This window comes from Thermobia domestica, chromosome 1 (assembly GCF_964235325.1).
Source record: "Thermobia domestica chromosome 1, izTheDome1.hap1.1, whole genome shotgun sequence".
NCBI lineage: Eukaryota > Metazoa > Arthropoda > Insecta > Zygentoma > Lepismatidae > Thermobia > Thermobia domestica.
The window spans coordinates 250,164,268-250,188,637 of NC_137454.1; the positions used below are offsets into that span (position 1 = coordinate 250,164,268).

The 24,370-nt window shown below is 35.4% G+C and overlaps 1 protein-coding gene across 1 annotated transcript in view; it reads right to left on the minus strand.

Moving 5' to 3' along the window:
* LOC145695006 (uncharacterized) overlaps positions 1-24,370 on the minus strand; it is a 1,107,003-nt gene that overhangs the window by 854,165 nt on the left and 228,468 nt on the right. The window contains exons 3-4 of the mRNA XM_081771850.1: positions 23,244-23,377; positions 16,135-16,228 (exon numbers count right to left, since the gene is read on the minus strand). Of these exons, the coding sequence (XP_081627976.1) occupies positions 16,135-16,228; positions 23,244-23,377 (228 nt within the window). The remainder of the gene's footprint in view (positions 1-16,134; positions 16,229-23,243; positions 23,378-24,370) is intronic.

Genomic DNA, 24,370 nt, shown 5'->3' on the forward strand with positions numbered 1-24,370 from the left:
GATAAAGTTCGGGCCTGAAATGGTTATTAACCATTTCACTTTGTCGGTGCAACTTAGAGGGGAAGGGGGATACTGAAAATGACCAATATTAGTGTCAAATGCATAGTAGTTTTGGGGTCACTGAGATGTACAGTGACACTTCCGATGCCGTTTAAATCTAAATTCAGCCTCGCAATTCGGAAAAAGGGAAAGGGGAGATATATAAAAATGATAAAAATGACCGATATCAGAAAACGTTTCAGTAACGGTAAAAATAACTCACTAACGGAACATATTACTATTTTATCTTATTTTAACCTTGCGAAGCGGGTAATTCACGCTATTATTATATTAGCGATTAAAGTAAATAATTGTCTAAATATGAGAACATATAGCAATTGAAAGATCTTGTTGAGCTGAACAAAACGGTATAGCTGAGTGTAAAAGCTTATTTATAGTTTGAGAAAAATTAAAAAAAAAAAAAAACAGTTGAGTCGATATTTGATTTTTTAAAAAGTCACTCAATATTATAAAAAGTTTCATTTTTTCTGCTTTCTGGAATCAGTATGAATGGATGCGGCTATTATATAGAGCTGAAACAACCTTTACGAATATGGAAAATACATTTTTTTATCACTAAGTGATAACCCTATCCATAGAGATTCCTTCAACGCAGTAAAATAATAGCCGTTAAAATAGCGTCTGACGTTATTTTAACAAATATGGATTTAATTAATTTGCAAACCTAAAAAGTTGATGCTACACGAAAACCATACCACTTAGTAAAATACATCCTCATTAAAGCTCTTCCTTATGATACTAGCAAGACAGTAAATGAGGAGTGACAAAATTGACGTAACTCTTAAATTTTAATTTCTGATTAATTAAAACATTGTTCAAACATAAGACATATATCAATCGATAAATTATTTATCTAGCTGAACAAGATTACATGCTTGATTGTAAATTCTCACGTGTAGTTTACGAAAAAATCGAAGAAACGAACTTTTGCAGCGCTAAAAGTATACAGGATGAGTCAAAAGTCCTTGGACACCTGCATAAGTTTGAAAATCGACTGAAAAAGTAAAAAGTGATGATGGGAACAGAGGTTTGATGAGGGGCCGCAACTTTTGGAGTGTATGTTATTCATGGCCACCATCTTGAAATCCGCCATTTTGGATTCAAGTCATTTTTTAAAAATGGGAAGGGGGTGTATGACACATCAAATAACAGTAGCTTGAGCTCAGGAATTTAGTGGTGTAATTTTTTTTTTTATCTTGTACAGTTTAGAAGTTATTAATGTTCAAAGGTGGGAAATTACCTTGATACTGATCCAGTTCTCTCTTTGTTCCAGGTGATCTAAAATGGGTCTGACATGTGAACAGAAAATCAAAATCATCCTTATATCAGGTGAACGCAGCTACCGAAACAATAGCAGCTGACTACAACAGACGGCATCCAGATAGAAAACCGGTATCGCACAGCACGGTGGCTCACGTGATCACCAAATTCCGGGAGCCGGGCTCTGTTCAAGATAGGGCACGTAGTGGGCGACCAAAGACTGCCACCAATGAGGAAACTGCAACGGTGGTTGTTGCGTCGTTTGTGAAAAGTCCTAAACGAAGTACCCGTCGTGTGTCCCTAGCATGTGCAATAAGCCAATCCTCCGTTGTCCGGATATTACACGCCAATCAGTGGCATCCTTACAAGCTGCACATGCAACATAAACTGAACGAGGATGACCCTGATCGCCGGTTGGAGTTCTGCATGTGGTCTACTGAACAACACGAACTGGATCCTGCGTTTGCCAAGGGCATACTGTTCAGCGACGAGACGTATTTCACTTTGAACGGGGAGGTTAATTGACATAATTGTCGATACTGGTGTGACGCAAATCCGAACTGGGTTGACCCGAATCGAGAACATAGTCCAGCGAAGGTGATGGTGTAGTGTGGTATATGGGACACCCGCATCATTGGGCCATTTTTCATTTACAACACCTTAACTGCATCACAGTATCTGATGCTGTTGCAGGACCTTGTATTTCCTGCCACACTGAACGCTGACGGCATTTTCCCACCTTATTTTCAGCACGATGGAGCCCCTCCACACTATGGGCTTGGTGTCCGTGAATGGTTGGATGAACAACTGCCAGGGAAGTGGATTGGTCGCCGTGGTCCCGTGGAGTGGCCGCCCAGATCCCCTGACTTAACGCCCCTTGATTTTTATCTATGGGGACATCTTAAGCAGATAGTGTATGCTGAGACAATCCGTGATTTGAGAAACCTGGAGGAACGCATCCAACAAGCCTGCGACCAAATTTCAGGGGACACTCTCCTCCGTGTGCAGTCAGAGTGGTTACAGTTGTGCATTGCACAGGATGAACAATAGGTAGAACATGTGTTGTAGCATTCAGTATCAAGGTAATTTCCCACCTTTGAACATTAATAACTTCTATACTGTACAAGATAGAAAAAAAAAACAAATTACACCACCAAATTTCTGAGCTCAAGCTACTGTTATTTGATGTGTCATACCCCCCATTCCTATTTTTAAAAAATGACTTGAATCCAAAATGGCGGATTTCAAGATGGTGACCATGAATGACATACACTTCAAAAGTTGCGGCCCCTCATCAAACCTCTGTTCCCATCATCACTTTTTACTTTTCCCGTCGATTTTCAAACTTATGCAGGTGTCCAAGGACTTTTGACTCACCCTTTATATTCGTCGTTGCCAATAATATTTGGTTCTTTTTATTTTGTGGGAGAAATTGATTTTTATTTACGTATTGTACCTACGTATATGTAAGAAAGAATTCTTAATTAACAGATTCAATTATTTAAATACTAAAATTCAAATAGCGTTGCCGTACTAAAACGCATCACGTTTAAAAGCGTATGCCTCTAGTGGTGAAAAGCATACCTGCAAAGCTGCTGGTTTGTTTGTTTGAAAATTAGACGGCTAGAAGCACATGTTAGTTTGGACCTGTCAGTCAGCAACAGAGGAAACTTTAGTCAACTTTGAAGATTGGATCTACTGCAGCCCAGTTCATGATAAAATATTATCTCAGATAGAGCGTTGCAGTCACTGGATCCCATATTTACTTACACCTGAGGAAAAACATGGCCACGTAAACTTGCGCCGTTATATGCTAAAAACATTTTCGTAGAGTCAAAGTAAAGGCATTTATAATATCGTCACAGGTAACGAAACATGGATTTACAATTACAACCCCGAAACAAAACAGCAGTTGACAGATTTTTCAAAATGAAACTCCACTTTCGAAAGTTAAACGAGCACGGAGCGTTGGTAAAGTTATGGTGGAATATTTTTTTCTCCAAGACTGGCCAAGTAATAACTATACAATTAGATGATCGACGTACAGTGACAGAAAAGTGCTACTTTACTTATTGTCTTCCGTTTGTCTTTGGAGATCTGCGCACCGAAAGTCTCCACTGTCTCACTTTCTTCTTCATCACGACAATGCACGGTCACACATAGCAGCAAAACTCTGGTGTTTCTACAGGAAAATGGAGTCCCTGTGCTACAGCACTCGGTTCAATTTCTAGATTTAGCTCCATGTGATTTTCTTTCTTTCCTAAACACAAGAAAAAGCTTCGAGGACACCGCAATCAAACAAGTGAAGTGGCTATCGCTTGTTTTTGAAAATGCCAAAACCCCGTTTTTTGGGGGGAGTTTAAACTAGGTTTTTTTGGTTTAAACCAGGCTTTTTTGGGTTTAGATATGGCTTTATGTATTTATATTACATATTGACAGAAATAAGTTTGTTTCGCCTTGGTGTTATTATGCAACAATGGGGTTATGCTGTAAGAGGTCACGTAAGCTTAAAGAAGTCCGGCCAGTAAATTTCTGATATACCCCCTCCCAAAAAAAGACCAATTTTTAAAAATATTTGACTCGTGGTTTTTAAGAATGCAAAACTGCGTTGATGTTTGTGCGAACTATTTTGAGAAACTGGTAAGAGGTTTTACGTAAATAAATTGATTTTTCAAAGAGTATATCTAAAACCTTTCGGCATTTCCTTTGTATATATAATCAATGATAATGAAATGAACCTTATGAAAGAATTGGTAAAATAAGAATGTGGAAGGAAACGGGAGAATCACAGGAAAAGCCACGGACACTACAAACTTACATGGCTAGGTATCGGACCTGCGATCCATCATACCAGATATGAGCGCTAGAGATGCAAGGGCTCGAAAAAAAAAACTTTTTTTTTTTTGGAAAAAAACTCGGTTTTTTCTACTTCGCTTTTTTGCTTGGGAAATTTTGGGCTTTTTTCAAAATTCTGTTTTAAATTGATAAACCAGATTTTCTTTCGCTAATTAAATGACAAAAAGTCATTTAATTAATGGTTGATGTCGATAATAATATAAAACCTCGAAAATAAACCATGAATTTCGAAAAGATATTTCAAAGAGTTTCACTTCTCAACATGTTTACATTATGAATTCCAAAGGATTAACCAATGTATATAGTAAGATTTTTTTTAACCTCCTACATACAAAAGTAAGCAGGGTTGGCAAGAACCTTGGTTGTTTTTGAAAATGCCAAAACCCCGTTTTTTGGGGGGAGTTTAAACTAGTTTTTTTTGGTTTAAACCAGGCTTTTTTGGGTTTAGATATGGCTTTATGTATTTATATTACATATTGACAGAAATAAGTTTCTTTCGCCTTGGTGTTATTATGCAACAATGGGGTTATGCTGGAAGAGGTCACGTAAGCTTAAAGAAGTCCGGTCAGTAAATTTCTTAAATTGGGAAACTCCCGCCCTAGCCATCGGGAAAATCCCGTCATTAACGGAAAAATCCTGTTATTGCTTTGCATGTAAAATTTAAAGGTCAACATATCATAATCAGTACGCTAAAACTGAGGTATTAAATTACAAATTTAGTACGTACATATCATTGAAAGTCCAATCTAAGTTAATGTTGGAAGCTACGTAGGCAATCGATGAATTTTGCCAATTCATATCAATATATTTAAGTAACCTTGGCTTTTTTATAAAACGACAGGCATTCAGGCATGCAGAAATATACAATTTGGTTTCGTTTCGTATGTTCAGGCTTAACATCCTTACGTAATACCGAGGTTATCAAGAAGAAGACTTTCGCTTAAAGTGACATCCGAACCGCTACTATGTTTACGCATGAAAAAAGGGTTGTGGTTCGACCGAGAATTGAACATGGGACACCTTGATTAAAAGGTGAAAAGGAAATAAAACTAATGCAGATGGTTTGATGTGTGGAAACGTAACCATGAAGTTCACACGATTCGCATTTTTCGTTCTTTTTTTTTTTTTGGTTTAAACCAGTTGTTTATTTTAAAAAGAAGAAAAAAATACCTGGTGTAAACCAGCCAACCCTAAAAGTAAATACTTATTTTTTTAAAAAAAACAAATAATTTCAAAATTCTATGTAGTATTTTTCAAAATATCCCATACCCTCTTTTTAGAACAAAAGGGGCCGCGGTGGCTCAGTGGTAGAGCGTTCACCTCAGGTGTTTGGGATCCCGGGTTCGATCCCAGCCCCCGCCAAGTGAACTTTGTGGTGGACAAACACCGTGTACGTGGGTTTTCTCGGGGTTCTCCCGTTTCCTCCCACTTTCTTCATTCCACTATTTCATTCATCACTCATCATCACCGTCTCCTTTAGCCTAACCGGCAAACCGTGGGACGTAAAACTCAAAGATCTCATTTTTTCTTTTAGAACAAAATAAAATTAAAATAAAACATAAGAGAAATACTTAACACTTCAAGCAGCGTTTCCCAACCTTTTTCACCTTGCGGCACACTACGGGTGTTACTTGGATTCTCGCGGCACACTTATAGATATTATTATTTGTAAATATAAAACACAGTGGTATTTTTTCTATGATTATTGATCTCACAAAGAAGAAAGCTCTTTCACTGTTTTTTCCAACTTGGTAAATCATTATGCTTATTTTTCATTCTAATTTAAAAATAGAAAACAACTGCAATGAAATATTGGACTCTGATTTCTAAAAATACGCTTTCTTTTTAAAAAGTGTATTCAACCTTTTACTAAGAAAGAAGATTACTAAATAACGGACAAACAAACAAATCTCTTTTACTTTTAAAACACAAATGTAGGTAATTTGTTGAAAGGATTGAATGATATTTTAAATTTTCAAGTTACGAAATAGTCTGCAACAATAAAGAAACAATAACGGTCATAACAATTATAACAAATACTTTTTTCAACACTAGAAATGTACAGAACAGTAACCCGGTATGAAACTTAAAATTGTACATTCATAGTAGAGGTTCATAGTAATGTGAAATACAAATATACAGTTTTCCCTACCTTCTTGCAATTTGATTGCTATAAAATTAATAATTTTGTTTCGATTCCTCGCGGCACACCAGCGGCTCATTCACGGCACACCAGTGTGCCGCGGCACACCGGTTGGGAAACGCTGACTTAAAGGCTGCACATCTAGAGCTTTTGGTTTTGTATATTCTTGAAGTTCTACAGTTTTATATAACCACCATCACGGTTTACTTAGTCTTCAAGTTTTCTGAATTTTTAACAAGAGGGATTCAACATAGGGCCTATGAAGGGTATGAGCTAAGAACATGGTAACCCACAATTTTACTATTTTAAGAAATTAGAGATTTTCTGCTGCACAATCCATTTTGAAAGTCGGAAAGCTAATTTTTCACATAAGACTATACATGAAGGATTAAACGAAGCGGTATGCGTTGCTGTCTATCTGGTGCTGCATAACTCAGCAATTGAAAATTTGTTAGTTATCATGTTCTTGGCTCACACCCTTCATATCATTATGGAACTCTCCTCACCCCACCACCACCAAAAAAAAAAAAAAGGACTATGGAATATATTTAAGTTAAGATAAATACAACTGCACAACACACATGACTGAGTAGAGCTTTTGCGCTTCTATCGGAAAGTCCGGGATTCAACTCAGCATTCGACCATTCTGACAAAGCTTTTCTTCATTCCATCTGTGAAGTAGAAATAGTGCGTGTACTGTGAGTTGGCCGACTTCCTTTCTTATTGTTTTTAAATCGTTATTATTACTAATTACCACCAGTGACGGTTTTGCGAAGGTTAGGGGGGCGGTCTTTCGGACTGAAGCCTGTTTCCCAAAATTACGGAATGTCTAAAACAAACGAAATATCTATTAGTCATGCCTTTACTCATAAACTTTAAGCTCCCGTCAAATAAAAATTACGAATGTTTAGAAAAACTAAACATTAGTAAGAAAAAACCCTCCCAAAACACTTTTCTAAATCCGCCACTGATTCTCAGTATAAAATGATCTTCAATGAGGTTGTATCCGGAAGATTATCGCTAAATACAGTGGAGTCTCGTTAATTCGAACTTGGATAATTCGAAATATTGGATAATTCGAACAGAAGTCTATTCCCCTTGAAAACTGTATTGAAAACAATAGTAAAAAATCGTGGATAAATCGAACTTTTGAACCTATGTTTTGGATAATTCGAAGTAAATACAGTTGAACATTTTTAATGTTGGACAGATGTAAACAGAGAAATACAGTTTTAACGGGTAAGCAGCCATAGGGAAGGGTAATACAAAAGGTAAATAGAAAATCTATGTAATGATAAAGATGGAGGTGAGTGGGGAAGAAGTAAAGGTAAAGAACGTGTGCCAATCTCATCTTGTTTCAGAATTGGTTGAAAATTTAAGATGAATTATTGATAAAGTCAACCAAATGTTATTAATATCGTATTCCACGCAATACATGAAATTCAAGATTTATTGACCTACAAAAACAATCAAATTTAAGCAAACGAGGTTTACGACTTCTTAAAAGTGAGAACAGAATATTCAAATTGTTACTGGTGTTTAATTGTTTGGGCTATTCAATGTATGTTGTAGTGTTGTACGTAAATATATTTGCCATTGTACACGTAGTTCGAATTACGTGGAGTCAATGTCGTTTGTTAGTTTGCGGTATTCGATCACGCAAATAAGCTGCTTTAAAGGTAAAGTCTACACCAGATGAATATGTTTTTGATGCACAGTACTTTGGTTTGTTCGTTGTTATACATGTGAAAAAAATGTTGGATAATTCGAATTTTGGATAATTCGAAGTTTTTTCGTGTCCCCTTGGACTTCGAATTAAAAAGAGTCCACTGTATATAAATAATACGAAATATTAGTTATGCCTGTACTCATAAACTTCAAGCTCCTCCCAAATAAAATTAGGACATTTTAGAAAACGAAACAATCAGAGAAATCCCTCCCAAAGTACTTTTCTAAATCCGCTACTGATTATTTGTATAAATTAGTATTCAAGGTTGTATCCGGAAAATTATTGCTAAATCGTTGCACAGCTACAGTATAACAGAAATGTGGAAGTACGGTTTGACGGATATATTGAAAAGCGTACGCTTTGACGGATATATATATATATAGAAAAACGTAAGTTGCGCTAGAAGCTAGAGTACTAAGCTCTTAGAAATGACTCAAAAGTTAAAATAAAGTTAAATAGCCTCTAAAATTGCCCTCAAATACTACATTCTTCACGTTAGTTTTAATTCGTAAAACATGTGCTCCATCCATCTTGCTGGTGAATTTTAGAGCGAAATATGGCATTTAGGTCATGGAATTCTTATCTAACTATAAAATATACTATAAGAAAGCTAGTTAGATAAAAAAAAATAATGAAAATGAAAAAAGCCCAAATTTCCAAAATTCTCGTTTTTTTCCCAAAAAAGCCGGCTTTTTATGTGAAAAAAACCATCGATTCAAAAAAGCCGGCTTTTTTGCATCTCTAATGACCGCTCCACCGCTAAACCACCGTAGCCCTTGAGTATTGTAAAAGTATAGTTGCTAGAAAGACTAGGTATCAACTTGATACATATATTTGTTCATAACTTCGAAAAATATCATTTCATCATATTTCCTGCGCTTATACACTGTAAAATATTTCATAGGTAAAATACAAAATATACAAATATATACAAAAAAAAAAAGGTGGAAATCTGTTTACCAAGTCTCTATGTAAATCAATTTACGCCTATAAAGTAAAATTACTAATATGAAATGGTGTAAAATTACATTTTTATTAGTAAAAATATATTTTCTTATAAATTTACTGTAAATTTGTAAGAAAAAAACCGACAAAGTTTGTAATTTTATCTAAGGAAATGTATATCAACTTACAAAATGAAATGTAAAGATTTTATATTGATATTTGGTAATTTAAACTACAGAATTTTTTTCTAGTGTAAGGACTATTTAGAGAAATTGTAAAATATTTTACATAAATAAATTGATTTTTCAAAGAGTTTGTCAAAAATCTTTCGGCATTCACCATGTGTATGTATTACTCTGTCCGTGTGATCGTCTGTCCGGGAGACAGTAAAAATACCAAGAACTACTTCATGGTTCTCTATCAATTCTGACCAACATAAAGAAGGTCAAAAGTGAGAAAGCGAGTTCGAAATCCGGAGGTGATATTCATACCGGAAGAGGTAGAAATGAACAATTTCAGGTTTTTACGTTAATCACTGTAGACAAAAGCGTAATAGATAGCGAGAGCGATTTCCTACAATCGATTAAGCGTCCCAAGAATAAATACATTTTATCTTCATTCTTAATTCTCTACTGAAAATGAAAGTGACAGAAATTCAGTACAACTTCCAGTTTCAATATATATCTACATAGAACAAAAACAATATCAGATAACGAGAATCAGTGTTTCTATAATCAATTTAGCGAACTGGTTCATACTAGTTTTGCTGGCTTAAAGAAACTGGAAATACAAATTACTGAACAAACCCACGTTTATTGTAACAGTTTCGCCAACAAACTGAATATATGGGCTTCATTAGACACTGTAAACAAACAAGAGAATGTTGCGTATAAATATAAAAGGGTCCTATAAACTAATTTTGAACGCTGATTGGCTAGTCAGAACGGACTCAGCCAATCATAATAGACGTTGAAAAAAGTGAAACTAACTAAACACCATAAATCCTTTTCCCTTCCTGGTCCGGCAGAAAAATAAGTAAGACTTCTATTATGATTAGTTGAGTCCGTTTTGACCAGCCAATCAGGGTTCAGAGTTAGTTTCTAGGATCCTTTATATTTATACGCAACCCCCTATTGTTTGTTATAGTGTCTGATGAAACCAATGTGTTCAGTTAGTTGGCGATACTGTTACACATTTATCATTTTTAAATAAACGTAGTTTTGTTCAGTGTTTGTATTTCTAATTTAAATCAATTTAGTGTTCTAAGAATATGTGCCAACTTCTCTCTTAACTCTGTATTCAAACCGGAAGTGACAGAAATCAACCACTTCAGGTTTTAACATGGTTGCTACAAAGTAGAAACAATAATAGATAGCGAAAAACGGTTCTCTGCAATCACTTAAAGCGTCCCAAGAATACATATATTCCATCTCTACTCTAATTTCTCAATTCAAACTCTAAAAGTAGTAAAAATCTACCACCACTTCAGGTTTTAATATTAACTGAGAAAATATCACTCCATACAAAGCAAACTATTTTACGTGGTGTACACATTGCTAGTTGTTTAAAAAAAAAAATAATACCTTTCAATGAAAGAAGAAAGTTGCTTTGTTCACATAGAGAGAGAGAAATCAAACTACATAATTGAAAAATAATCAAACATCGATTTCAACTTGACCTCATATATGTAATTGGAGCTGTTTTGTGTTCCGGAAATGTTCAATACTAGCTGAATGATGATGGTATGTGCAAAGCTACGAGTAGTATTGACTTTTGCAGGCACTCATTCCCATCAAAAGCAAAACCGGTAATCTAAGCAATGTCGTCAGAGTACATTGGCTTGTAGCTTGTGATACGTGTGATTAGAGCATTAATTTGGTCGGATGAAAGGCTTTCAGTCGCTTTTCACTCAGTCAAGCGGACAGAGTGACATTTACAGACGTCACAAAAACAGGTACACTTATAGATTTTCATAGAGTTTGAACACGAGTTATTACGAATGTGGGCATTATTGTAGCATATACATGTTCTTACAGACAATGATATCTACGTACGTATGTATACACACATACAGTATATGCGATGATGAATATATTAAATTACTTTGCATTCTCTTTTTTACAATGTGAAAAATAGGAAGAAGTGAAGGCTCTAGTACGACGTTATAGTAATCAAATAAATATGTCAGATTTTAGCGCACAACCTACGTAAAAAAATCAATAGAACTAGAATTTTTTGACCTAAAAGCTTTAATAATATTCTCATGAATGCGTTTATGCTCTAAAAGTACTAAAATATGCCCTAAAAAGCACGTAATTTCAGATTACTAGAACACTTGACATTACGTATCTTGAAACTATACTGAATAATGCCAGATTCTTTCAGACAAAACGCCTCCAAATATGACCACATGCAGCGGGGGGCAAGGAGGGTACTTGCCTCCGTCCTGGATTTTCGAAGGGTGGTCAGTTCTTGGAAGTGCATGTAAAGGCATACAAATCTGCTTACTCACGTACTATATCATTTAATATATTTATACCAAATACTATAGTACTATAATTTATTTACTGTAATGAATAACGATATGTGCGTAAATAACTGCTGTTTTATATTATGTAATATGTGCACGCATGTACCAGTGCGTCTGTTCTTATGTGTCCGCATTTTGACCCCCCCCCCCTCCTTTTTGGAAAAAATCCTGGGGGCATCCTTGCCTATAAAAACATTCAATATATATCTCTGAGGTCTCTGGGGAAAACATTCAAAAATATTTTCGCACAATCTAAAAAAAAAAAATGTCTTATAATAAGAGATGATTTAGGAACGTGGTCTGGAGGGGGTGGGTTGTCATGGAGTCACATCTCCGATTGTGATCAATATAGATTACCAGTATTTTTTTTCAGTGTTACTCCCATTCCCTGCGTATTAAAATTCTTCTCCGGAAGAGGATGGACAAATTTTTCATCATTATGCAACAAAGGCACTGGATTTTGGATATCAGTACAGAGGAGTAAAGACAGGCACTGAGATGACAATTTCTCTTTTCAAAGAGATTGATGCTACGCCAGGTCAAGAAATATTACCTCTCACCCTGTATGTTAATCATTAACATATCGTTACACAAGGTCAAATATTTTTAAGGAAGGAAGTTTTCAAATAACCTCACTGCCAATAATACTAAATATATTTCTGAGTAATAAGTGAGATTCGCCTAAAATAAGGCCAAAAATATGTTTTTATGTTTCTTTTGGGCTTAAATATGATGTTAAAGGTGAAATATGGTTCAAATACGCATTTATATAACCAATTTTCATGTTCACAAGAGTCAGAAATGCGTTTATAGTTAATTAGACATTACGGGTAAATAGATATAATGATAAAATAGGATATCATGGAAAATCCGAGTCTTAATGATTAGAAACGAGTCTAGCAGTGATAGCATGGGTCCTGGGTCACAATTTTTGTTCCAGTTCACCAGAGTCTGATTGTCGCTTCTCAGACCCAGTTTAATCCGGTGACCCAGCGGCAGCCAAAATTATATAAACTCTACAGCATGATTACAGAATTTTGTTATGGATTCTAACAAAATTTATTAATCAAGCTCGAATATTAAGATACTCTCGATCCTCTTTGTATCACTATTCTTAATCAAAATAAATGTGTTAACCCTTAAACTACGGAGGTAAATCTTTAACCTTTAAACTACGGAGGTAATTTACCTTTAACCTTTAAACCACATTTAAAGCGTTTTCGTAAGGGTTCACAAAGAAGTCCATTTCTTCACTCCTATTTATCGAAGACACATGAAACAAAACGTGTTAAAAAAGTTATTGTAGTACCATTTCGAAATCGAAATATCCGTAGTTAAGACAATAAACAGGGTATTTTGAAAACAAAATATGACGTTGTTTAAAGGTTAAATATTTCAAATACATATACAGGACTTTCCACTATTCGGCCTTCGTACTATATGGTTTAGTTAAAGAAAAAAGTGAGTTTCGTTTCACAGTGTGAAACTATGGTAGACTTCCAACTATGGAAAATCAACACTTAAACTTGAAGCAGTAAATCTATAACTACTGGTTGTAATAGATTAATAAGATCAAAGATAGAATCTGTTCTTCGGATGTTCAATCCATATCAGAAAGTCATTCTTAGCTATGCTTTACTCTTTTTGTTCTATGGCGATAAAAATTGAAATTAGAAATCGTTTATTTGTACCACATCCGGTTGGAATAGATGGTTAATGGAGAAGACAGAACCTACTCTTGAGAAGCAGAATCAATTAAAAAAAAAAACTGCATCTCGGTATCTCTTACTCTTTTTGCTATACGGAAATCAGTATTGAAATATGAAGTAGCAGTAAATTACAACCACTTTCGATTTTGGTAGTATGTTTCGGGTTGTGAAGGTCTGTTCTCTTGACATCCTGAATCAACTGCAGAAAACCACTTGTTGCTATATATTACCATTTTTATTCTATGGCGATAAATGTTGAACTGGAAATAGTTAATTTTAACCACTTCCGGATTTAATAGAGAGTTAAGGGAGGAGATAAAACGTACTCTTTGGAAGCTAAATCAATTGCCAGAAAACTGTGTCTCGACATCTCTTACCATTTTAGCTCTACAGAAATAAGTGTTCAAACCCAAAGTAGTGATAAATTTCATCAACCACTTTGAGTTTTGGTAGACTGTTCAGGTAGTCATGTTAGGTTGCCTTCAGACGCTGAATCGTTTGCTTCTTGCTATCTGTTCCCGTTTTGATTTTATTGTGATAAACGTTCAAAACGGAAATGACTCATTTGAACCATATCTGGTTTGAATAGAGGCGTTAATGGAGAAGATGGAACCTATTCTTGAAACGATGAATTGATGACAAGAAACTGCATTTCGATATCTCTTACCATTTTTACTCAACGAAAATCAGTATTGAAACCGGGATTAATAGTAAATTAGAACCACTTCCGGTTTTGATAGTGTTTCGGGTTGGTTGGAATGTTCCCTTGATACTCTGAATCGATTCCAGAAAACCACATGTTGCTGTATAACATCATTTTTGTTCTACGACGATAAATCATGAAATTGGAAATGATTAATTTGAACCCCTTCCGGTTTGTATAGAGAGTTAATGGAGAAGCGAAACCCAATCCTTTTAGATGAATCAATTGCAAAAAATCACATCTCGATACCTTTTATCGTTTTTGTTCTACGGAATCAGTATTGAAACAAAGTAGTATTGTAGTATAGTTCAACTACTTTCGGTATTCGTAGAGTGCTCGGGATAGTCATAGTACCTTGCCATGGGACGTTGATCTTTTGTAAAAACCCGCTTCTCGTTATCTGTTACCGCTTTAGTTCTATGATGATAAACATTGAAACCGGTAATTGATAAATTGAACCACTTCTGGTTTTAATAGAGGGTTAATTGAGAAAAAGGTCCCTATTCTTGGAACACTGAATCGATTCCAGAAAATCGCACCTCGATATCTCTTACCGTTTATGCTGTACGGAAATCAGTATTGAAATCGGAAGTATAGTAAATTTCAACCATTTCCAGTTTTGGTACATTGTTCGAAGTAGTCATGATACGTTACCTTGAGACGCTGAATCGTTTGCAAAAATTCGCTTCTCACTATCCGCTTCCATTTTCGTTCTATGGCGATAATTGTTGTAACCGGAAATGAATAATTTGAACCACTTACCTTAAAAGCTAAAGTTCGTATTATTTTAACCATACATAAGGGGAGGTATATAATCCTCTAGAAAACTTCAAAGCAACTTATAACTTAGCCTACCTATTGAAAATTAGTGACAGTCACGGACGTAAGTAGTGGATGGATCCTGGTGGTTTGGATCTCCTGAAGTGGGGTAGTGGAGCCGATTATGCCTCTAGTGGTTATTTTATAACTTTATTGAAAAGGATCACGGATATAATATTATCCCTCACAAACTCAGATGGCTTGGGATCGAATCAGAAACTCCTTACAATTGAAATAAGCTCTTTACAACTAAACTATCGTGCCGCGAATATGAAAAGAAAAAAAAATGAGAATGAAGAATGAAAGCAAAATTACCATAGCAACACAAAGCTTTCTCTATTTCTTTATAGAGGTAAAGCGTAAAAAAGTTCTTCCATTTGCTGTAGACCGATGCAGATGTATGATTCCTTTTTCTTTCTTTTTTTCTTACTTACTTACTTTTTTTTAAAAAAACTTCCATACGTAAATCAGACATGCACAATACTTCTGTCGCATTTACCTCTTCTCTCAGGATTCCTCAGGCACCCGATTTAAAAGAACCTGGCTGAGCCCGTGAGCCACTTTCGAACGAGAGTAGACTAATAACTAACTAGTTCCTGCAAGCGTTTAATAAGATCTTTGCATTTCTTTCTATTGTTCTCCTATCATCCCCTATTAAATTTACATCATCAGCATATGCCATAACCTGGTGAATACCGTTCAACACTAGGCCCTGATTGCTATCTTTGATTTTTCTTATAGCGTATTCCAGAACAAAGTTAAATAATAATGGCGACAACGCATCTCCTTGCTTCAGGCCATTTTCGACGTGAAAGCTCGTAGACAAAAATTTTCCTACTCGGACTTTACTTTGGGATTCATTTAAGCATATCTTACTTAATCTAATTAGCTTTAATAATAATAATTAAATACAATTCCATCAGGGATCTAACTTTTGTTGGTAGGTTTTATTAGATAGACGCCTTGCCTATATGACGTCACACCGGCTCTATGTGTTAAAAGTTTCAACTTTTAACAGACAATTGTGGAACACAATGACCTTATACAAACTTAGTTATCGAACAAAATGTCCACCATCTCATAATCGGAATACCCAACGCAGAGCTTTAACTAAAACTAAATCTTATAGGCAATATAGAGTTTAGGAACAACGAACCGTTCAGCGTACGAAGTCCCCAAGTCTCCTCTAGCTTAATGTTATATTTGATCTTCAAATGACAATACGAATCTATTTTTCTTACATGTTCTCCTCAACAAAACCAAATAACCGGCAGGAAGCTATTTATTCGATTTTTACAATTAAAGGCTATAACATAGGATATATTAGTTCAGTGTGGAGTGTACTATACAATAACGTTAAGAATATTCCACTAAACGTACCTTCCCTGACCCACGGGTATTAGAACAGCGAAGAACTCCAATGGCATGTTGACGGTATTCCTTTTCTAGTTGATCGTGTTGTGCTTGAATTCGGCTGTAAGAAATAATAATAGCGCTCTATTAAAAAGACATTCTATAACAAATTAATATTACATGTACAAAATTCACATAATTAATACTATATTATATCCTAGGGTGGGCCGATTTTCAACTTCTTTCGAAAATCGGTTCGGCGAAGTAGTTAAAGGGTGTCTTTTGGTGGACAAAATGTACCAGATTTTTTTTTTTTTTTCAGAATTTTTAGTCAACGTTTTCATGTGCCGCATTGAGCTTTTATGGGAAAAGTATGCAACACGCACTACACGTTACAATTTTTCACATATTTAGCTGTTTAAAATGCATATATTCTTGTTATTTAAGATTCAACCTTAGGGACAGCTTGAACATTCTTGCCTGAAGCGTTGAAATTTTGCCAATTTAAGCGAAAAACTGCATATAAGTGAACTTTAGGAACGTGAATTACGTATAGTTCAAGCTGTCCCTAAAGTTGAACCTTAAATAACAAGGATATATGCATTTTAAACAGCTAAATATGTGAAAAATGGTATCGCGTAGTGCGTGTTGCATACTTTTCCATAAAACCTCGATGCGGCACATGAAAACGTTGACTAAAAATTGTGAAATAAATAAATAAATAAATAAATAAAATCTGGTACACTTTGCCCACTAAAAGACACCCTTTAACTGCTTCGCCGAACCGATTTTCGAAAGAAGTTGAAAATCGGCCCACCCTAGTATATACACTATAAGAAAACTTATTTTACATCATATTCTGTAGCCTTTTCATATGCTGGGTCAAGCCAACGTATGCAACAAATAACAGATATTTTCATAAATTGATTAGAAAATTAAATGTGCTTTTTGCAAATTGAAGAAATGAACTGCCACTCTACAGAGTCTCAGAATTATGAAGTTACTCCTGGAATGCATATTTTCTAGTACTCTATTTTGCAATTTTCTTAACTATATTTCTCACCATCTACTTTGTATTTGTTTACTTATTTTACAGTGGTATAAAAATTATAGGAGATTTAGGAGATAAGTCTGTGAACGTTTCGATAGTTAGAATTGCTATTCAGAGAAAATTCGTGAGATCGGAAGTTATAAGAAATGTACAGTGGACTTTGCCGTTATGCTTCGACAAATAAGTTTTGATTGGTTACAATTTCATGGCATTAAGTTATTCTAGTAATAAATTTTGATCGTCAGTTTACAAGACATAAGAATGATGTAGAAATATGTATGTATATTGTATTAATATTTTGCTTTTGTTGTTTACTCTCTGTAGGAGAAAGGATAACTCCTTATGATGAAAGATCGCTGAACAACAGTGAATACTATCTATAACCGAACGCTCAGTCACTTGAATTTAGTTTTCAAGAGGACCGATTAACTAAGCAACTCTATGGCCTATGGAACCCGGGGATTCAAAACCACGTCCACAAAAGTTTTCCACTGACTTTAGCCAACTGGATCCAGTTACTACTTTATATTCCTATTTCTGCGAGATCCATCTTAATATTACCCTTCCATCTGTTCCTAGGTCTTCCTAATGGTCGTTTTCCGATTGAATTTCCAGTTAAAATTTTAAAAGTGTTCCTACCTTCTTCCATTCTGGCTGCACGACCTGCCCATCTGAGCCTCCTATACTTGATGGCCCTAACAATATTTTGTAAATAGTATATGCCTTTCCCTCAGAGTAAGCGGCTATGTTTCGCAACCATACAGCACAACAAACACGATTATCGTTTTATATATTTTAAGCTTCAAATTCCTCGACAGAATTTGCAACACCAAAAAATTTGAACGAATTTCCTGCTTTCAGTCGAGATTTAATTTCTTCGTGGATATGTTTTTGGTCTGTTAACATTGATACTAGATAATTGAAAATACCTACTTTGTTGAAAACATTATATGATATCTTGATGCATCCATAATTTGCAGTATTACGATCCCGGCAAACTTCTATATATTGTTTTCTCTGCATTTATTTCCAAACTCATGTCCCTACATGTTTAATAAGACTTCTGCATTTCTTTCTATTGTACGAAATGAAATTTTAGGTATTTTTGAATGAAAATGCAGAGTATTTGTTTTAGTGATGAGCGCAAGAGTCTTGGTCTTCCAGTTTTTGCAAGAGTCTTGCATGCAAGATCAAGACCAAGACCAGGAATACCGATGCAAGACCTAGACCAAGACCAAGAGTCTTGCACAAATACTGGTATTGCTTGATTTTTTTTATATAGAATGTAAAAAAGGAGAAAAATCATTACATCTTTTACTTGAATTGTTTGGCTTCAGTAAAAATGCCACTGGAGTGAATGTCTTCCCAGTAGTTTTGTGCAATCCGTGTGAGTCGATCTGCCCCTGTAGCATATAGCAACAGTATATCGTTTCCTGAATTGGTTGTTCGCGTTTTCTGTAGATATTGCTCGTTTTCAAGCCACACAGGTGTCATATTGCGCCATGTAAGCTATTTTGGTGGACAAACATCGCGTTCGTGGGTTTTCTCAGTTTTTTTCCGTTTCCTCCTACTTTCTTCATTCCACCATTTCAGTCATTTTTCATCACCGTCTCCCTTAGCCTTGGTGCATAACTGTGGGACGTTAAACTAGATACTTCATTTCATTTCAAAGCATACCGTACTAAAGATATACCACATTGACTTGATCCCTAGTCTTCCGTTGCAAGCGCTGCTATCGGCTGAAGGAATTCCACTCGCTTTCTCTCGCTTAGCAACAGCTGAACCCTTATTGGCTCAACGCGTGGGTGTGTGAGGGTGTCAGCTTTAGTTCGCATTTTTGCCACGTTTCAAGACATTTTGGCAACACAATAGTGGTGTTCTTCTTCCAAAACTGAAGAGAAATGTAGTATTGAACATCGGTAACTCCGTACACCATACGTGCTGACTACATGGGAATGGCCTTGGCTTTGAGACTCAAGCATCCGTTGGAAATTTTTAATGTGTACTCATAAAATTAATATCGAAATAACATTTTACTGACATTGACAAAAACTTAGTGTATCTGACCGCAAGTTTGATTTCATGGGCGGATGCTTATACGTTGAATAATTGTTTATCAATATAACTTTTAGCCTCCTTAGGTATACGGTACATCGAGGATTGAGCGATATAACACTATACTACAACAGTGTATCTATATCATAAAATTGAAAGTGACTATGTTTGTGACTCCTAATCTCTTGAACCACCCGCTCGAGATCGATCGAATTTTCAATATAGATCAGGTTTGGGCCTGGAATGTTATTTGTTAGTTCACTTTGAAGGAGTAACGTATGGGAGGAGGAGGAGGAGGAGGAGGTATACAAAATCAAAATAAATAAAAGTGACTAAGTATGTGACTTAATAATTCTTGAACCACCAGACCGATCTTAATCAAATTTTTAACATGTATGAGGTTCGGAACTGGAAAGTTTTTTATAGTTTCACTTTGATGGTAGAACCTAGGGGAGGGGGAGGAATCTAGGACAGGTATATATAAAAATATATAAAACTTAATAACTCTTGAAACACCCGACCGATCTCGATCAAATTTTCAACATAGATGAAGCTCAGGTCTGGCACGATTTTTATCATTTTACTTTGACGGTGCAACATAGGGGATGAAGAGGGGGGAGATATATGTAAAAAAAAAAAATAAATAAAAGTATACGTGACTGTCTTTGTAAGTTCATCACTCTTGAACCAGCCAATCGATCATAATGAAATTTTCAACATAAATGAGGTTCGGACCTGAGATCGTTTCTGTCATATCACTTTGACGATGGAGCTTAGTGGACGGGGGAAGGAGAGATATTTAAAAATGATCGAAAATGACCGATATTAGAGTGGAGTCTGGGTGTCGCTGATATAAACAGTGACACTTCCGATGCTGTTTAAATCCAAATTCAGCCCCGTAGCTTGGCGGTGGGAGGGGAGATATCTAAAAATGATCGAAAATTAATATTAGTGTCGAATTCATAGTTTTTGGGGTCGCTAAAGTGAACAGTGACGCTTCCTATCCCGTTTAAATTCAAATTTAGTACCGCAACTTGGGAAGGGGGAAGAAGGAGATACATAAAAATTAACAAAAATGACCATTATTATCAATGTCAAATTCATGGTTTTCCAGGCCACTGAGATGAACAGTGACACTTCTGATGCCGTGCCTTGCAACATGGGGGAGGAGGAGATATATATATAAATTTATTGAAAATGACCGATATTAGTGCCGAATCCATAGTTTTCGGTGTCTCTAAGAAGAACAGTGACATTTCTGATGCCGTTTAAACCCAAATTCAGCCCTGCAACTTGGGGAGAAGAAGGGGAGAGAAATATAAAAATCATGGAAATTGACGGATATCAGAAAGCGCTTTAGTAATAATAAAAAGTGACTGATTAACGAAACATATTATTATTATTATTATTTAAATTTAACCCAACGAAGTGGGTAATTGATGCTAGTAATCCGTATTCACAAATGAGACTGATTTTGTAGTTATTTTAAATAACTTGTAGTTTGATGTCGTTATTTTGTATTTCTAATATAGGTCAAAAGTATTTATACAAATTGAGTTTATAGAAAAGACATAGACAGTTGAGTCGTTTTCAGTTTTCACTCAAATTATTCTAAAATATTAAGTTTCGATTATAATAATTATTTTAATTTTTCTCCCTTTTTGGTCGATATGCTAAACGTATCATCATAATCATTATCAAAGCTATTCTGCCATTATTGGCAGGTTGCTTGCTGCAACTGAGAAACCTCGATGTACGGTGGTCCTCAGCTAGTCTCTTCGTCTTAATGTAGCATGTTTCTGTTTTAATACCTTCCTTCAACTACAATTTCCTTTGCTCCCTCTCTCTCTTTCCTTTCACCATACCCTCTAGCACGTCCTCCACCGCCAATATCCCAACCAGTTCCTCTTTCTCCTCTGATCTATATCTAAAATTATTCTTTTTTTTTCCTACTGCTAATATTTCTAACACCTCATTCGTTTTCCGTTCAACAGAGCTAATTCTCTCCTTTTTCTCCATGCCCAGGTTTCGAAACTCTGCAATTTTTCCATCGCTTTTGCGTAATGTCCATGGAATCAGTAAAGCAAAATCTCAATATTTAATTATAAGTTTGTTTAATACAAAGATTAGCTAATCGTAGTTGAAAAGAAAAATCTGACGCCTTTAGAGTGTAAAAATAATTTTGCAGTTCATGGTATTTCAATAATCTGTACCGTTTTGATTTTCTTTCATTCGTCTCAGGGGTAGCCTCCCCAGTTTGGGAACCAGTGGAGTTTTGGATCTGTTAAAAAAATATAAAAAGATTACGAAACGCCATGATTTATCTTATAAGTAGCGAAGCGTGGGCACCCAATAAAAAAATAAAGGTCATCACTTATGTTGTACACTATTATTATACTTACACGAAGATAAACTATGTTACATTTAGAAACATACATTGTATTTCCGTTACTATTGGAGCATTTTAGAATTTATTATCCAGAGTAAAATTTACCTATAAAAAGCATAAGATTTCTTAAAAGCAAGACTTGCAAGACTCTTGCAAGCAAGACCAAGGCCAAGACTGGGTGTGCAAGACCAAGACCAAGACCGAAGGTTCCAGTGCAAGACCAGTACCAAGACCACCCCTGTCTTGGTCTTGGTCTTGCATTTGCCCATCACTAATTTGTTTGTTCTTTTTTTCTTACAGTAAAGATATTCTTGAATGACAGTATGAAGGGGTAACAAGGGAGATTCTATGGTTACAACTCTTCATCATAGTTCTTATCACGCGATTCTGATCCTCCGCATCAGTGGCGGCGATTGGACGTTAAAAGTGGGCGGAAAGACATGATCTGATTATGTGTATATCAATGTTAGTTTTCCTTGTTGTTTCTACACTGTTTGATGAAAGGTTGTATAACTAATGAGATACTAGCGTTTTCAGTTAAAATACCGTATATTGTATTTCATATTTTATTAAGTAAATTGACAAGAGCAACGCAATTAGATACTAGCTCTTTGTACTCTTAAACAACGAAAGTGTAAGAGATTTGATTCCTTGCTCATGAACATTTTCAAATTCTCTCTGGAAATTGTGTGATTAGATTATTTAATAACAAATTTGCAAAACAAATAAATTAAAAAGATAATATTAATCATAGTAGTGAATAACGAGGCTTGTTTTGTAGAAGGTATATTGAAACTGGGGATTAGTGAACGACTTATATTTTTAATTCCAGACATGCTATTAAATGTATGTTATTACTCTTAGAAAATGAAAGCAAATATTACAAGCATAAGTTATGCTACGACATTTAAAGAAATACGCGATTGCAATATTAATTGCTTTGAATTGCAGTTAAAACACAATTCCTGTAGCTTTCTTAACTCCACGGGAAGACAAATAACCAATACGTACTCACGCAACAGCAAATATTATATGACAACATTTTTTCTATGAGCCAGTAATATATACAAAAACTTTACATTTCCAAATGAAACTATGTACATCATAAGTAAAAAGGAAAGAGATTTTATAATAATTATAATTTTTAAATGTTAAAAATAATCCGAATCTATATATTTATAGCCTTTCTGCATATAAAACATCTTTGCCACAAAATAAATAATTCTACAAATTCTTTTTTTGTCATAGAACTATCTATTTTAGGAGATGAAAACTGTTATTTGTTAAAATATTAAAAACGTCTGTAACTAACAAAGTCTAAAATTTTGGTCCGTTATAAACCGTAAGTTCTACTGGATTAGATTTAAAGGATTTGAATTGTGCTACGTATTGAAGAACATGATAAAACGATTTCATGTTATCAACTAGAAAAAATGTGACAGCTGAAACTTACATTCGTTCTACTTATTCTACCATTTTTACCAATAATCAGATTGTCTAGCTCGTCTGTCCCGTTGCTTAAAAAAAAAAAAAAAAAAAAAAAAATCCGTACAATATTTCCCTCTCGAGACAGTAAGAACGAATCTCGGGTAAGGCACACCACTGAGAAGTCAAGCTGGAAATAGTTCGCAGAGTACTCACGAGATGGCGAGAATGAGCTCCTGCTTCTGTTGTTCTTTTGCCTTGATGGAGCCGCCCTCTGCCAACGCTGTCTGAAGCTCTCGCTGCAGAACGGCTAGCTTGCGACGCTCGGCTTCCAGTAATAAGCTCGTCACCTGGAACACACAAATAATAAAATTACCAACATTAAACACGTTATAAAATATAATTGAAAGGGAATATAAAGGGAAGTCTGCCGGTTGGTGAAAAAAAAGAGAGAGAAAAGAATGATGTGCTTCTATTTCATGCAGACTAAACATTGAATTCGAAATTTAACTCAAAATTCAATCTAGAGCGTCGGCGCCGATCCTGGTGGGGTAAAGGGACCCAGCTCCACTGAAGTTTGCTTGGCCCTATGTGTTTGTATTAAAATCCTCTTTGATGTATTGATATATTATATCGGATAAACCTCAATCCCTAAAGTTATACAGAAATCAGCACCAGTCATCGAGAGTAATATTACTGATCGTTTCTGCTCCAATTAGTATCTACACGAAATTTAGTCCAACGTGGACTCGGATTACATACTTGCCTTATGTTGCATTTTGCTCTGTATATATTGTAAAGTATGCAAAATCACATCAAACGACTATCCCCATGCTATTCACCGACCTCCAATTCGTATTTATGGGAAATTTCGTCCAACTCGGATTCGTCACGTTGGGACCATTCATTTGTAAGAAATATTAAACTTCCTGGCCCTCTACAGCCTATGAAAGGCTATGGTCATGCAACCAGCTGACATTCAACTGAGTGATTCGTGGCCAGCACGTCAGTTCTTAGGCGCCACTATTTCTGACTTTCTAGATCGGAGATCGCTATCTCTTAATTCAAGTAGCTTCCCAATTGGCTCATAATGTTGGATCAATACCGGAAAACTTTAGTGCTCTCACTGAGAATAGAACCAGACACAATGCACACTGAGGTCACATATCCCAACGATTCGGCTAAACCGGAGCATAATAATAATAATAATAATAATAATAATAATAATAATAATAATAATAATAATAATAATAATAATAATATAATTGAACATCCAGTTTTTTAATGTTCTCCATTCACACTCGTAGATGGCTACTTTTGACGTACTTAGTAACGAAAAAGAG